Below are 17,562 nucleotides of genomic sequence, written 5' to 3' on the forward strand. Positions count from 1 at the left end.
CCCTCCTTGCCTAGAGGCAGGGGGTGGGTCGGAGCACAGCTGAGTACCACTCAGACTGATACTCTTCCCTGTATCGTTTTGCTTGCAAAATGCTGTCCTTATCGGCACATGCCCGTGGGACGTGTACTTGACTATCTTTTTAAATTTATTTTTTATTGAAGTATAGTTGAATTACCATGTTATGTTAATTACTGCTGTACAGCAAAGTGACTCAGTTAATTACTGCCGTATGTGCTACAAAGTGACTCAGGTGTACATATATATGCATTCTTTTTAAAAAATATTCTCTTCCATTATGGTTTATCCCAGGAGATTGGATATAGTTCCCTGTGCTCTACAGTAGGACCTTGTTGTTTATCCATCCTGTATATACTAGTTTGCATCTGCTAATCCCAAACTCCCAATCCATCCCTTTCTACCCCCCCACCCCTCCCCCTTGGCAACCACCAGTCTGTTCTCTGTCCCTGATTCTGTTTCTGTTTCATAGATAGGTTCATTTGTGTCATATTTTAGATTCCACAGATAAGTGATATCATGTGGTATTTCTCTTTCTCTTTCTGACTTACTTAGTTTGGTAATCTCTAGTTGTATCCATATGGCTGCAAACGACATTATTTTGTTCTTTTTTATGGCCGAGTAATATTCCATTGTATACATGTACCACATCTTCTTTATCCATTCATCTGTTGATGGACATTTAGGTTGTTTCCATGTCTTGGCTGTTGTGAATAGGACTTAAAGTGGGGAAAGGCTACCATGAACTACCTGCATTTTCTCCTTAGGTTTTGGCACTAGTGCATCGTAACCCAAAGCAGGGGCACAAATTTGTTTTGTGGGCTCTTCCTGTGTGAAACTAGATTTGACCCACCAGAGACTAAACACTGCACCTAGATGAGCTAGGCTGTTGCTTCCAAGTCAGTACTCACCCACTGAGCCACACCTGCAAACGCATTCCACGAGCCAGGCTGATCTCAGCACTGGAGGTCCAGTGGGGAGCTACACACAGAGGTTCCCTGTCCTCATGGAGCTTCTGTTTCCCTAAAGGAGGCGGAGAGAAGATAAATAAATACATGAGATAACTTCAGATAGTGATAGTGGTGAGAGAGAATAATAAGGGCCAGGGGATGGGCAGGGGCCTCGGGAAAGACCTCATTGGAGGGGCGATGCTAGAATTTGAGAACGGAGCAGAGGACCCAGCTGGGTAAAGAGGTGGAAGAGGAGAAATCTTATCAAGGTCTTGAGCTTGTCATGTTCAGTGAACAGGAACAAGAAGGAAGCCGGTGTGGCTGGAATGGAGTAAGAAGGGATTGAATGGTCGGAAATGAGGCTCGAGAGGGGCCAGAGTCCAGATCATGTCAGAGCCTCGGAGGCTGCGGCATTGGGGTTAGATGTATTCCACCCCCTGAGTCCATGGTCATTTGGCTTCGGTCTTTGTGTGATGTTCTAGATAAGGTCATAGGTTAAGGCTTCAGGCATATGGTACTCGCAGAGGGTGATGATGGCTTTGGCCCAGCCTCCTCCTTTCACAGGCAAGGAGGTCTGGAGAGGGGCAATGACTTGGCTGCCCTGCGCTCTCATACGTTGTTAGAGGCAGCCTGTCTGAGGCCCGTTTTTCCACTACCACAATATGAAAGGGGGTCCCCTTCAGAGAGTGAGTGGCGAGGGGGTGTCTGCAGTCTCCGAATCCAGGCTGGGCACCCGATAGGACAATTGGGATTGGGGTAAGGGAGGGAGAGACGCCCAGCCTAGTACTGGAACCTAGGAAGGCCAAGGCTGCCTGCTGGGAAACAGAAGAAGGGAAACAGCAAGCCGTCTGGGAGGGCAGAGGGAGCGCAGAGTAAGCAGGCTGGACCTCAGGAGGGGAGGGAGGGAACCAGAGTCTGTGTGTCTGTGTCTGCTGAAATACCAGCCGTGGGAGGAATAAAGAATGTTTTCCATCTGAGCCACAAATTACACTGCGTTCTGCCCTGGGCTTCATCCATGCCTGTAGCCTTTGGTGCCGTGCCACGTGACTGCCTTGTACTCCTTTGCCAGGATTGCCTTCCTAGGTTGAGGCCCTTCCCAAAAGTCTGTCTCTATCTCTAGATGACTCTGGGGGTCAGGTAAGCCCACAGGGCTGAGGGGTGGGACCTGGAGGTTCTCAGCCCAAGAGGCTGTGTGTGCTTGGGCTGTGAGGACCAACGCCATGCTGGGGACTGATATCATGGTGACAGGAGTTGCAGGGGGGCCCAGGGTCAGTGAAGGGGAGGGATGTGCGGTCCAATGCTGGCCTCACTTTTGTGATCAGGCCATGAAGACTTCTGGAGGAGGAGCTATTTTAGGAGAGAGAGAGAAGGTGGTGAAGTTGGTGGGATCTCTGTTTCTAGAGTAGATGCTGTTTGTGAGGGGTCTTGAAGACTCAGCCAGCAGAGGGAGCATTGAACAGCTGTGTCTGAGGGCAGAGTGGGACCAGGTCACACAGGACAGTTATGTGGCTTCGGAACAGGATCTGTGCCATAGGAAGCATTGCCCAAGTTGAACTTGGGATTTCCACGTCACTTTGACAAGGAAACTTCACTTAATGTGTCCCGCTTAGGGCCAGGGCCCGTGGTGGATGAAACAATAATGATGGTGATGGTGACATTAGGTAACAAGCGTTGGGTTACCTACGCTTGTGTGTAGCCGCCAGGTACCTGTGCCAGGCACAGTTTTAGGCACATTGCCACGTGTCACCTCATTTCATCTTCACGGCAGCAATCTTGTATGGTGGGTACTCTTTTTGATCTCTTTTCTAGGGATGAGGAAATTGAGATGCAGAGAAGTTGGCACTATGCCTGAGGTCACAGAATCAATAAGCTCAAAAGCTGGGAATCCAACCTAGGCGGCTGCCTCCAGTCTAGACACTGAGAGGCTCCTGGGGCACCACTGGCTCTTCTAACCAGGTTGATGGGATGCCCAGCTCTAGCGAGGAGGAAGAAAAAGGGAATGAGGAGAAGGAGAGAAAGCCAATAAATGAGCAAAGAATTTTTTTTTGTACAAATGCAATTTTATGGTCCCATTTCACAGATGGCTGGCCCCAGCCCTGAACCTCACTATCTTTTTCTTCTTTGTTTTATTTAACATATGTCTGGTGGGCTCCAGAAATTTACAGCATAACTCCTACCAGTTTATAGCTTTTATTTAGTGGAAGTGGCCTGAATTCCATCTCCGCCCTCTAACACCTGCCATCCTGGGAGTGGCTGAATCTATGACCTTGGCTGCCTCAATTATTAATCCTCCTCTGAAACTGTGCTGAGGGGTCCCCCACACAAAAGGATGCTCTCAGTGGGCCTGAGAAATGAAAATGCATGAAGTTCATTAACCCTGAGACCTGCAGCCACACAGCAGACCACGCAGTGACCCCTCACCTGCTCCCAGAGCCCAGGAGTCCCTGGGTCTTCCTGGATTCTCGTCTCTGACAGTGTCCCAAGGACCCTCCAGTGGAAAAGTACCTTGCACTTCTTCCCATCATCCCATTCTTCCGAGTGTTTCACCGCTTCTCGATCCACCGTCCTCCACATCTTCCATGTATTTTTGTCTCCTCCAACCAGCCAGGCCCAAGTTGACCCATCATGGAGGCAGCCGGCACAGAAACTCGGGAGTGGTGGTTAATCAACCTTGAGAGCTTATATCCTTGATAATGACACTGGAACAAGCAACTGCAATTTGACCCTTACTCAGACACAGTTGAACCCGGATCAAGACTTTTCTTTAGTTCTCCACCCAGACCCCATCACTGCCCACCCTTCCCGTCCCCAGTTCTCCATGTTTTTTCCCCTTGACCAGAACAGGGTTTGGCTTCACTTATTTCCAGGTTGATAGGAGACCTCCATCTGCTGTAATGGTTGGACCCCTTGTCTTAGGAAATCAAGGCAGACGAAGTGTCCCAGAAGACAGGGATGAGGAACCATCAGATTCCCACCTCCCATTGGCCTCAGGAATTCTAATAGTGTCCAGGCCATGCCCTGCTTGCCACCTGGCACAGAGAGGGACCCAGGCGAGGCTGGTTAACTGTCCCCAAGATTGCTTTCAGAGTTGAGGCTCATGAACTGATAGGAGACACATTGATGGCACATTTATTGAGCTTACACTGTGTACCTGCCACTGTGCTTAAGTGCTAGGTATATGGAGATGAAGAAAACCTGTCCTCTGCTCTCCTGGAGCCGACAGTCCGTGAGGGAACAAGAAAATCAACAGTTACAGAAAAATTTATAGAGGGTCATGAGGCTGGAGATGTGCAGGGCCTGACCTATGGCATCGGCACTGGCGGTAGAGAGGAGAGGCATGGCAGACGGCGGGTGCGTTGTTGAAGGGGACAGACTCTGTAGGACTTGAGGCTGGTTGAGTTGAGTGTGTGGGAGACAGTAGCCCAAGTGAATGCCCCAGTTTCTGGCTTTGTCTGCTCACAGGTTCAGTTCACTGAGTTAGGGAATATAAAAGGAGACGAGGGAGGTTTAAGGGGTGAGTTGATTCATTCTTTGGGGACATTTTGAGCTTGGGACATCCCACTGAAGATGTCCACTAAGCAGTTGGACAGAGGAGTTGGGAGCTCTGCTGAGAGCTCTGAGCTGGAGATAAAGATCTGTGATCCTCAACACGTGGGTGGTCAGTAAAGCCAGTATTGTAGCCAGGAAGAGGGTATGGCGACAGGGTGTGCTAGTACTGAACTCAGCTCAACCCTTTGTTCCCAAAACTTCTTAAGAAAGTAGATTACGGCAGCTCCCTCTCTCCTCCCCTTCCATCCACTTTCCCGTCGTTGTTTTTGCCCCCATATTCCTCTGAAACCTTCTCACAGGTCACAGATGACCTTCATGGCAAATTCTAATGGGCGCTTCACGGTCTTAACTCACTTGATGTGTTAAGAAAACGTGCGTCCACTTCCTGAACCTTCCCTCCCCAGGCTTTGGTGGCAATACTCTTCTAGTTTCCTTCCTATGTTGTGGCTACTCTTTGGTCCACTTATTTTTTTCGCTGGCAGAGCCCTGAAGAGGCAGCCTCACATAGGAGGCTGGTGAATGCAAGCATGGACTCAGACACGCTAGACTCCAGAGCTGCAACTCATTAGCTTGTGGCCAAGTTCCTTAACCTTCCGGAGCTCACGTCCGCTGGCTATAGAATGGGGACAATATAACTTCAAGGGCTGTTGCAAGAATTAAATGAGAGATGTCTCAGACACGTAGCTGATGGTCAGTCATGTCATAAGCAATTTAAAGTGGTAGCTCTTACTGTTTGTGTGCTTATAGGCTGCATGGCAATGCCCAGCGGGCAGGAGATGGTTTAAGAGTGTGGTTACCACAGTCTGATCCCCTGATCAGCAGTATCACCAGCACCAGCATTGCCTGGAAACTTGTTAGAAATGCAGATTCTCAGGCCCGCTCCAGATCTACTGGATCGGGATCTCTGAGGGTGGAGCCCGGAAATTTGTTCTGATGTCTCAAGATGCACGCTAAAGGGTGGTTCAAGGTAAGAAGGAGTGAAATCCTTGAGCAAAGTATGAGATCCGAAGGAAAGGTGGAGAGACTGGCTGTCAGCAGGAGAGGAGGTGAGACAGGAAGGTCAGTGAGCTAACCTTCTCCCCTGCCTAAACTCTGCTGCTGTCTACACTCTACCCCCCGTTACCCTGGCCCACTGGATAGTGCTGTGTGTTACGATGCGTTATGACAGCTCAGAGCTTTCGCACCTGGCACTTTCTCTGGAATACCTTCATCTCTCTTTTCATCCTGGAAAACTTTTTTTTTTTTTTAATTATTTTTGGCTGCATTGGGTCTTCATTGCTGTGCGTGGGCTTTCTCCAGTTGTGGCGAGCAGGGGCTACTCTTCGTTGTGATGCATGGGTTTCTCATTGCAGTGGTTTCTCTTGCTGCGGAGCACGGACTCTATGCACGGGCTTCAGTAGTTGTGGCTCGCGGGCTCTAGAGCGCAGGCTCAGTAGTTGTGGCGCACGGGCTTAGTTGCTCCGCGGCGTGTGAGATCTTCCCGGACCAGGGCTTGAACCTGTGTCCCTGCATTGGCAGGCGGATTCTTAACCACTGCCCCACCAGGGAAGTCCCCATCCTGGAAAACTCTTATTCTTTAATCACAAGTAAAATGTCTCTTCATCTTTGAAGTTTTCCCTTCTCCCTCTAGGCAGGTAGTTACTCGCTCCTCTGTGTTCCCATGACATGTGTCATATCATCTCATAATTTGTGTTTGTCTTTCTCAGTTTCTTTTAGTGATTGGGGCATTCCCTAAGAGCAAAGAATGTGAACTATTCTTCTCCATATCCGCAGTGCCTAGTGCCAGAACAATGCAGGGTACACTTTTGATGTTCGGTGAATGCTTCCTGCATAGAAACAGGAGTAGTAATAAGTCACAGTTATACAGAACTTACAGTTTTCCCAGTACTATCACACATGTCGTGTACTCACTGAGTGCTCAGTAGGGCAGGTTTACCAGTTGTCTGATTGAAGATGAGATTATGAGGGCACAGAGAAATTAGATAATATGCCCAAGGTTTCCCAGCTAATAAAGAGGTAGAGACAGGGATGAAGCCCTGGTCTTTCATTTCCAAATGCACCCTTTTTCCCTCTCCTTGATACTGCCCCCCAAATATTTGCAGGAACAGAGGCTCAATGTCTGAACGTTCTAATGGAAACCAGAGCCTAACTATTCACAACCCTCTGATTATTAGCTGGAGGGGGTAAGGCAGGTGATGATGATGGTGCTTGGCTTCCTGACCCTTGTAGCCTTCCCCAAAGAAAGAGGACCATGGCTGGTTTCCTTTGAAGCCCAAATCCAGTTCTGTCCCAGGCATGATGCTTCCTGAGCAGTAGGCGTTTATCGTCTTCATTGTCCTTTACTGAGTTCAGAGCAGCCTGCATTGGTTTAACATTGGTGTAACTGAGCATCTCTTTTCTACAGCCCTGCTTTAAGTAAATCTAAAATGTTATAAAAATCTGGATTAAAAGCTTGGGGGAATCTGCAGATACTACCCCATCAAGGAGGTGGGCTATAACTCGCTACCCCTTAAATGTGGGCTGTACATAGCGACTTCCTTCTGAAGAGTAAAGTGTGAGAAGGGGGGCAAAGAGTAACTTTACAGCAGGGAAACCTGACGAACACTTACCTCCACCAAGCGATCAAGGTTAACATCATGAGTGACAGGTCATATTCTAGCCTGTTCCTTTGATATGATGAGATGAAAATGATACTTTACCTCTGTGGTCTTCCTGTCCCAAACCCGTAACTTCAGTCTAATTAGGGGAAAAACTTCAGACAAGCCCATATTGAAGAAAATTCTACAAAATCCGTGACCAATGCGTCTCAAAAATGACAAGGTCATCAACAACAAGAAAAGCCTGAGAAGCCGTCATAGTCTAGAGTTGCCTAAGAAGACTTGGTGGTTAAATATAATGTGGACTCTTGGATGGGACTGGAGCAGAAAGGGGATATTAAGTGAAAACTAAGAAAATCCAAATAAAGTGTGAACTTTAATTCATAATAATGTACAAAATTGGTTCATTGGTTGCAAAAAATGTACTCATACTAACGTAATAGGAAAACTGGGTGCAGAGTGTGTGTGTGTGTATACACACACACACACACACACACACACATACATATATGCACACACTGACACACATACCCTGTACCGTCTTTGAAGCTTTTCTGTAAATCTAAAACTATCCTAAAATAGAAAAGTTTATTTAAAGCAAAGAAAGTAGAAGAAGGAATTCTCATATGTTCCTGGTGAAAATGCAAAAATAGCACAGCCGTTTTGGAAAACAGTCTGGCGGTTGCTTATAAACCAGATATACACTCAACCCATGATTCAGCATTTCCACTACTTGGTATTTCCCTAAAACCTATACTCACACCAAAACCAGTACAGAAATACTTCCAACAGCTTTCTTCCTAATTGCCAACAACTGGAAGCAATCCAAACATCTGTCAGCCAGGGGTGGTTAAATGAAACATGGCACGTCCATACAGTGAAATAGTACTCAGCCATAAGAAGGAACACATTTCTGGGAATGCAGCAGGGGTGAATCCCAGATGCAGTGCACTAAGTGAGAAGAGTGCACTAAGTGCACCAAGTGAGACTCAGAAGGGTCCATACTGTGTGAATTTACTTCCGTGACATTTTGGAAAAGGCAACGCTAAAGGGACAGAGAACAGGTCTTGCCAGGAGCTGGAGATTAAGGGAGGTGATGGACCACAGAGAGGCATGCGGGCAGTATTGAGGGGGTGATGGTCCTGTATCTTGATTGTGGTCATGGTTACATGACAGTACATACGTGTTTATCAAAACTCGCAGAACGGCACACTAATAAAGGTGAACTTTACTATATGTAAATTCATACCTTAATTGAAAAAAATACCAACTCAGGGATGATTGGCCACTTTTCAAGGTTGCCCTCCAAGGGGTTTGCTTGAATAGTTGTCTCATCTACTGCGTTCACAGGGATTGCATTTCCAGCCATTCAGTTTGTCAAAAGGCCACTTGTGTGGCTTTATGTGAGTGTCGTCGTGCTGCTTCCTGTTTGGAGACTCAGAAGTGGGAGCCGTAGTCCAGGGACAAGGACGCGAGCATGGACGACAGCTAGGCTCATGGCTTAACAATGGTGAATTAGCTGAGTGCTTCCTAACCACCTGCTTCTGAAATGATCGTGAAGCTGATGAGACCTTAATTTTGTGTGAAGCCTTAGAGTTGACAAAGCTCTCTCCCAGGCGTTCAACCATGGGACCACACGTGACCTCTGCCACGTCGGTGGGACAAGTGTTATCATCTCTGTGTTAAAAGGAGAGGGAGGGGCTGAGAGTGCTCGCTTACCTGTGTTTGCAGGTGCACTGGCTTGCCCCTCCCAATTAGGGTTGGTTAATTAATATAAAACGCGTAGCAATTTGGTGCAATAGATGTTACCATTTATACATTCTACAGATAAGGAATATAATTACTTTACAGATGAGGAAATGGAGGTTCTGGGAATTTCCCAAGGTCACTTGACTAGTAAGTATTAGAACCAAGAGTTGAATTCAGAAGTTCTGGTTCCAAGGTCTACTTTTCTTCCACCATCTCATAAACTGGTCATGTGACTTGCACGCAGAGCGTAGTTAACTGGATGGTATTTTGCCATGTATCTGCACGTCTTTCATGTGCCAGTGACTGGAGATTCTAATTAGCTTCTGTTACCAGAGCCAGTTATTATACATAAAGGCCACTTGACTCACTGTCATCTTTACTAGTAACTTCGGGAACTTGGAAGGCAGTCCGTAATCTCTGTGTTCTCTCAGCGCTTGTGTTTGGAAAGTGTCTGAATGTAGGAGAACTGTGTGTATGTTGGAAGCTATCACTTCTAGAAAAAAGGGCTCTTTGGTGTAAACGTGGGTGGAGAGTGATTTTTCAGCAAATACCAGAACATGTATATAGTTGCTTTGAGAGGACGTCGAATTCAGTTGCTTTTTAGTTATGCCTCATTTTGATGCAAAATAATGATGCCACCTTCCTTACGAGGATTAGCTCTGAAATCCTTCTCCATGTTTTGTGGGTGGCAACGGAGCTCCTGGGCAGGGCAGAGACTTCTCCCCTCTGTGTCCTCCGCATCCAGCACAGAGCCTGGCCCATCCCAGGCACTCAGACCACGTTCGTTGAGTAGAACAGAACCAAGACTCATTCTCCAGGACAGAGTTGTCACTGCGGGGTAGAGGCTGGTCTGAAGACACCTCATCCCGCTTGGTCCCTGGCCTGAAGAAGGTGGACGACACCTGGCGGGAACCTTAGCCGCAACATCTCAGCCGCCGGGCCCCTCCCTTGGGTTCACTAGTCATCCTCTGCGATTGTACTTCTTTCTGAGCCCGTTTCATCCGGGGCCATGTTTCCTGCTGTCTGCTCGTATTTCCCTTCCCCCCATTTCTTCCAGGACTGTCCGTCTCGTCCCTGAGGACCACTCTGAGCTTGGACTCATCCTTACTGACTGCTTTCTCGCCCTTTCCATTTCCATTTCTCATTTCACGGGCCAAGCACAGGTTTTTTTTTTTTTACCTCTCCTTGCCCTGCTCGCCACTCAGGGAGCCCCACTGGGGAGGAACTGGTGACACAGAACCGGTAACTGGATTTCCCCCTTCCCTCCACACCGCTGGTATTTCTGAGCACACCTGGTTTGCTGATCTTTGAGGCAGAACCTCTCATCCCCAGGCCAGAGAGCAGGAAAAGAGTCAGAGAGTCATCCAAACCTTAATTGTAGTGAGAGAGGCCTCGGGACGAGCTCCACCACACACCCCTCTACTTCTTTTCATATTCCCTACGGAGTTATCATCTACCTGCCCATCTTCAGTTTTCCTTATCAAAATCTTAAAGGAAAATACCACTAATGTGAGTGAAACTAAGAATGAATACTGGAAGAAAAGAGAAAAGCATGCTAGTCCCTTTTGATGTTTGGCCTCCTTTGGAAGACTCACTTCAGTCCTAATAGTAATAGGTTTTTATAGTTCCACCTGTGCATGGTCACGACCTGCAGTGACCTCGTTCTCATTGTGTGATAGAAAGTCTGTTGGGCACAGAGTCTGGAGACCTGATCCTATCAGGGTCTAGGAGGAGCCGAGCATCCCTGTTGACATCACGAGTAAATGAAAGCGCTCGTTACCGAATGACTGCAGCCTTAACACTCATTTCCACCCCCCTTTAAGCCTGCTCAACCCTGTGCTCAGCTCCAGACACGCCATGAGAAGGACACACCATTCCTTTCCTCAAATCCCCCGCAGGCTCACTCCCAGGATAACCTGGATTCCCAAACTGGCAAGCTTTTTTGGTGCGTGGGTGTCACCATCTCATTAGACTGGGAGCCCCCCAGGGGCAGGGACCATGTCCACTGTTCTCTGTCTCCCCACTGTGCCTGGCCCTAAGGTTTGCACACAGTGGGCACACAGAGATTTTTAGAAAGAAGCCCTCGAGGCCAAGAAGGCCCTTCGCTTACAGCACAGGCTTTCAAAGACTAGATGGCGCTGTTGCTAGAGCTAGGTCAGGTGTGTTCTGAAATCGTGGCGAGGAGGGAAGAGAGAAACCGAGCAGGCCCTGGAACTCGCACTTGCTGACTTAGATTCAGACGCGCTACAGAAATGCAGGGGGCCCGACCTCGCCAGCATGGAGAGCGTTGCCATTCTCCTGGCATCCTCCCCACCGTGGCTTCAGATGGTCTCCACAGCAACCTTGAATTGATACAGTGTCAGCAGGACACTGTATCAATTATAATTTTAAAGAACTGCAGTTCAGATAAATCAGGTGCCTGGGCTAAGATTATGTGGATATTAATCGGCAGAGGTTTTAACCACTCATACCTTGTTGGCATCACCCTACCAGAGGAGGGTCCTTAGGGGGTGCTGAAGGAGGATGTGGGCAGGGGTATGGCGGTCCCAAGGAGAGCAGCCTGTGGACTGGATCCAGTCTGGTTCTCAGCCAGACTGACAGCAAGGCATCAGCCTAACCTGCATCTTGAACTGTCTGCATTTGTGACCAGGGGAGAACAGTTGTTCTGGAGGAAACAGATGACAATACATACAGGTTCTTTGAACAACAAGAATTGTGGGTAATTTATACACTTAGGATCTAAGGTCAATGGTTGATGTTTGATTTAAATGATGATCTGTTTTAGGATGCTGCCCTGTGGTCATTTGTATCTGTCATCTGTCTCTTGTTTTCACCTGCTTCTCATTAAAATAAAAATGAAACAGATAAAACCATCCTGTGCATAAGCCAGGATGGGGTTCACGCGTGTGACCACTTTACAGATGAAGAAATAGAAGGTCAGAAACGTTAAGAGACACATCGAAGATCGCACCGCTGATGAGTGGTTGAACTAAAACTTCAGCCCAGTATGAGGCTGAAATCAAATATTGTCCTCTTTTCACCACAGATTTTCCAGGCTACCTAAAAATCACAAAATTAGGAGGGCTGTTGTTGATGTGTAGGGTAAGGCATCACAGACTAGAAAAATACCTAAACAGAGTGACGAATGATTAATAATATTCACATTTATGGAAAATTGAGAGACATTCTATATCTGATATTTGTGGCATCTGATGGTCACTGTTCCCCTGTTTCTCCCCAGGATGATGAAGACAAGCTGACCTGGAAAGATCGTCTCCCAGGTTACTTGGTGAACTTCGCCTCCATCTTGTTCATGGTAATTTCCTGGCGGAAACACCTGCTCATGACGTGTGCGTGTGGATCCTGCTGTGTGAATGCTGGGGGTGTTAGCCTGTTATGCTGTGGGGACGGTGAGGGACTAGTGAAGACGAAGCCACAGTCCTTCTAGAGGGACAGCATCTCCCGTGATAGCCAGGCCATTGCTGCTCTTGGTTACCCGAAGCGGGGAAGGTGGTTCCCTCAGACAGAACCTCAGCCCTGGGAGGGTCAGTGGCCTTCAGTGGCCATGGAAGGGGGCTCTGTCTTCCCAGCCTTGACCACAGATATTTGAAGATGGAGTTTCCAGGGGTGGGTTGTGAGAAGGTGTCTCCCACATCGCGGCAGATGGAGACCTTGGAAGAAGGTCTTACCTGTGCAGGGAAGGCGGCTGTAGAAATGGTGGGAGCCTGTTGGAGCTGCAGGCAGGCTCTCCCTGGTGGCTGGTGGAAAAGAACAGCTTCTGGAAGGCACAGAAGACAGCCGGCTCGGGCTCCGTAAGCCTGATTCTTTAGCCTCCCTGTAGTTGCTGTGTTTATTTCCCTGTCTTCTCCCTGAGAGTTGGGAAGAGCCCTTTGGAGAGACCCAGATGGTCTCCACTGTGTCAGAGAAGGTGAGGAATGGGTCTGTGATTCATATCTGGACTTGATCAGTGAAGTGGTAGTAAGTCATTCCTGGGAGCCACGAGGGGCGAGACAACAGGAACTGAAGCGAGGAGACCTCGGGAAGGTGAAACTCAGAGGACTGAGCTCGGGGTACAAAGACACCTGCCCCCTGTCTGTGGGTAGACTCCTTCTAGTATTCGAGATGGGAACCTCTGTCCTTACAGCATTTCCAAGCAGGACTACACGTTAGTTGTGGGGTTGGGGAGGGATTGCTTATTCCAGAAATTGGGGCTGAAATTATAATAATTTTCTGGACCCACTGGCCAGAGGTAACACTGACCCTGGCCTGAGGTTCCTATTTCCATTATTATTGCCATTGTGATCATTGAGGACGGGAACCGTGTCCTAATCTCAGAAGTTTAAAAAGTGGAAGATGCGTGGGCACCATCTGCTTCAACACTTCTGAAGTGCAGAGGTGCTGGGTGCCTTGCCAGGGCTTAGAAGCCCACACGTGCGATCTCCTTATTGCCTAAGAAGAGTGGAATTTATTCAAGAATATGTGGTGAGTTGCAGTGTGTTAAGCTGGAATGGCATAAAGTTTAATTTAGCACTTCCAAGCCTCCCACAATATGCATAATGTTGTCAAAGAGTTTATTCATTCATTCAGAAACTATTTCATGGGTGCCAGCTATGTGCTTGACACTATTCTTAGGCATTGGGCATAGAGTAGAAACTAAGCTAAAATAATCTGTCCCTTAAGGAGTTGACAGATAACAAACACGTGCGTAAATAAGGAAACAGATAAGTAAAACAGGCTTCCGTCTCCAGCAGTGGTAGGTTAGGATATTTGTAGCGTCCCATCTTGCTGAAAGTAGCAAAATATTGTGGATAAATATATTTTTCAATCTTCTTAAAGCTTGAAGGACTGACAGGATAGTCAGGAATACTAGACTGAACTCTAAAGGAAAATGGGACCAAGGAAACAAATATCTGGGCACTAATGCTGCCTTTACCTTGAGGACAGTTTCCCATCTAGGCGAACTTGAGCTTGGGCTTTGGTGGTCTTTATGGGCCAAGGAGGATGGAAATCAGGGGGTATGACTGGCTCAAAGAGAGCTTCTAGCAGGAAGTCCTCACCAAATGAAATTGGAACACCAAAGGGCTACACTCTCAGAATGAAGATGAATAACTAGCCACACCCCACCCCCAACTTTGGGACTTCAGAGAAAATTGGTATTTTCTAAGTAGAATAGGGAGAAAAGGGGAAACAAACGCCCTGTCCCCAAGAAGTGGCTGTGGGCAGTCCTCATGGTGGATTTACAGCTTGGTTCATCACAGGAGAGGATCGGGAACCTCAGGTTGTGGACTTGGTCTGGAACTAGCAGTGCTCCCAGGTGCCCAGGAGAAGCAAATACAAGTTCTCTCTGGAGGAAGGCAGATTCACGCTAGGTCTCAAGAAATCCCCCAAAAGAATTTTCAAGGGCAACGAAGAGAATACAACCAATTACACAAGAAGCTAAAGCATCTTGAGAAAGAACAATGAGGACAGCAAAGACGAAAGATATTGGAAATACCAGTTACAGGTTAAAACATCAAGCTTGAAAAATCTGCAAAGAATAAGAAACTATTGAAAAAAACAGCTTAGAAGATTTGAAAACCAACCAATAAATCTGCTAGAAATAAATACATGAATATGAAATACATATATATGAATATATAATACATTCTACACGTATATGAATGTTCTATGTATTATAATGTACATTTATATAAAACAACAAACAAGACACAGCTGAAGAGAATTTGTGAACTGCAGTATAGGTTAGAAGAAATTATCCATAATGCAGCATGGGGAGGCAAAAAATAAAATATAGAGAAGAGAAATTAAGAGATTTGGAAATATTGGTAGAATGAGACTTAACATACGTTGCATTTCAATACTGGACAAAGAGGAAAGAGAAAAGTTAATGAATGAAATATAGTGACTGATGGTTTCCTAATCTGCTACAGAATTCCAACCCACAGACTGAAGAGTCCCTATGAAACCCAAGCAGAAAAAAATAAAATAAATCTACATCTAGATTCATCATAGTGAAATCATAGACTATGTAAGACACAAGAGAAATCTCAAATGCAGTCAGAAAACAAAAGACGAGTTACCTTCAATAAAAAGGCTGTTAGATTGACCATTGCTTTCTCAAAGCAATTAGAAATGGCATGTTATCTTCATGTGCTGAAAAGAAAACAATTACTTCTCCAGAATTCTATACCCAGGAAGAATATCCTTTAGGAATATCATGAGGATAAAATAAAGATATTTATAGGCAAAAACTGAGAGTTTGCCACCAACTGAATCTTTCACTAAAGGAATTCTAATTATGTGCTTCAGATAGGACCCCGTATGGAAAACCATAGTTTTAAAAAGAAATGAAGAATAATCAAAGTGATAAATCAGTGGGAGAATCTGTATGAACCTCGACTGTGAAAACAATAATGATGACGCCTCATGGGATCAAAGATAAGGTCGAATTTAAACTATACACATCACTAATCTGTAAGTTGGGTGGGCAATAAATAGAGCAATAATGTTCTAAGGTCCTTGTCTCCTTGATGATGTATATGGAAGAGCAAAGACTAGGAAGAGTCAAGACACTCTTGAAGAAGAATCAGGAGGGATATGGTGCTCTACCAAACAGAAACTTATTATAAAAGAATAATAAGTATGACAATGTTGTGGAGGGGTGGAAATAGGGAATTAGACCCCATAGAACAAAACAGAAAATCGAGAGTCAGATCCGCACAAGTGACAATGCATATAAGTGCAGAAAAAGTAGACCCCAAAGAATTTCATCACGGGATGTAAAACAGAGGAAAGTCAAGGATGACTCTGAGGTTTTTATCTTCCGAAGGCTAGAGTTATCCCTAGGAATCCCAGGGTTGCCTGCATGATGGATATAAAGCTGGAGTTCAGAGGAGATGCCCAGGCTGGAGCCCTAATCAGATGGTAGAGATGGTACTTAAAGCCATGAGATTGTATGAGAGCCCCAGGGGAGTGAGGAGAGATAGAGAAAAGGTCCAAGGACTGAGTCCCAAGATGCTGTAATGTGAAAATTTGGGAGCACGAGGAAGAGCCAAAAGAGAAGGTTGAAGAGGAAGAGCCAGGGGAGAGGGGAGGGTCCCCGAAGCCAAGAAGGTACTGCAAGGGGAGGGCCATCACTTGTGTCAGATGCCACTGATAGGTCTGGGAGGGAGAGGATTGAAAATAGAAGCTTATCTACTGCCTGAGAGAAGACCTTGTAGCATGGTCACTGTCTACAACAAGTAGACATCACTATTGACAAACACTGAAAATCAGGTCAGTGGAGGGGTATCCCCTCAATGTTCTTTTTTTTTTTTTTTTTTTTTGCGGTACGCGGGTCTCTCACTGTTGTGGCCTCTCCCGTTGCGGAGCACAGGCTCTGGACGCGCAGGCTCAGCGGCCATGACTCACGGGCCCGACCGCTCTGCAGCATGTGGGATCTTCCTGGACCAGGGAACGAACCCGTGTCCCCTGCATCTGCAGGCGGACTCTCAACCACTGCGCCACCAGGGAAGCCCAATGTTCTAATTTTTAAAAAATTCCATGGGTGGGGCTTCCCTGGCAGTCCAGTGTATAAGACTCCATGCTTCCACTACAGGGGGCATGGGTTCGGTCCCTGGTCGGGGAACTAAGATTCCCCCGTGCCGCATGATGTGACCAAAAAAATAAATCGATATTTTAAAAAAATTCCATGGAGACCTTCTAAAGCTAGACTCGAGGGTGGGAAAATTTTTTGGTGTCGTTCAGAGATAATAAATGATTATCTCTTATCTTCCGTTTCACAACCCCGCCTAACTCCGAATCTTGATACCAACAGGAGATTGTGTGTCAGAATCAAGAACTCATTGAGGCGTCTCACTCTGCCTGAGGTCCCCCAGCTATATGTAGCCGGCAGGTGCTGGGAATGGGAGTACAGTGGTAGGAAGATCACCTCGTGCAGGCAGGTGCTCTGGACTAGACCTGGCCTAGGCTTGTTGACTGAGATCATCATGACTAGTGTTCCTTTCTACTTTCAGAAGTATTCCAGGTTGGGCAATAAATGATATAGTCCCCTACCAATTTGATATTTTAAAAATCCTTATTTTACACTAACTTTTTCCCATTTCTTTTTTTTTCACTGTTTAAAAAACCCAGTCTTCTCGAGAAAGGGGCTTGGCATTTCCCTAGAACAAGGTGTGGAATCTGAGATAAAGGAGTCAGGATGGTGTTTATAAAAGAGTGTTTTTTGTTATGGAATTAGTCAAAGGCATCTATGGCAAGGAACTTGAGTATCCGATATCATTTCCTCCTTCACCCCCTGTGATGAAACCTTGGCAGAAGATGCCAGGACCACGACCATGAGGAGGGTTTTAGCGATGCCAGTCTGTTGTCAGTTGGGGGTATTTTTCATGGGGTGACAAGAGCAAAGAAGAGCCCAGTGCAGTGTTCCTCTTCCTCACCCGTGGGAGAGGCCAGGATGGACAAAGATGCCTTTTCTCTTTCTTCTCCAACCCAGTGTGTTGAGCTAAAGTTTCTTTCCTTTTTGAATTAACCCTCTTTTTGTTTTCTTTTTATGTGGGAGGGGATTACCAGAGGCAATGTCCTGCCTCTAGAGCTGGGTGCCTGAGCTCTACTCCCACGCCCAAGACAGTCATTGACTTCTGTTTGTATCTCGGGAACCAGCCATCAGAAACCCTCCTCCATCACCTGGACTATCACAGTGA

General features: G+C 46.7%; 1 protein-coding gene across 1 annotated transcript in view; it reads left to right on the plus strand.

Annotated features, from left to right (window-relative positions):
- Positions 1-17,562, plus strand: part of ANO2 (anoctamin 2) — a 318,066-nt gene that overhangs the window by 216,367 nt on the left and 84,137 nt on the right. Inside the window, exon 16 of the mRNA XM_060305839.1 lies at positions 12,102-12,176. Within this exon, the coding sequence (XP_060161822.1) occupies positions 12,102-12,176 (75 nt within the window). The remainder of the gene's footprint in view (positions 1-12,101; positions 12,177-17,562) is intronic.

Source organism: Globicephala melas, chromosome 10 (assembly GCF_963455315.2).
Source record: "Globicephala melas chromosome 10, mGloMel1.2, whole genome shotgun sequence".
Taxonomy (NCBI): Eukaryota; Metazoa; Chordata; class Mammalia; order Artiodactyla; family Delphinidae; genus Globicephala; species Globicephala melas.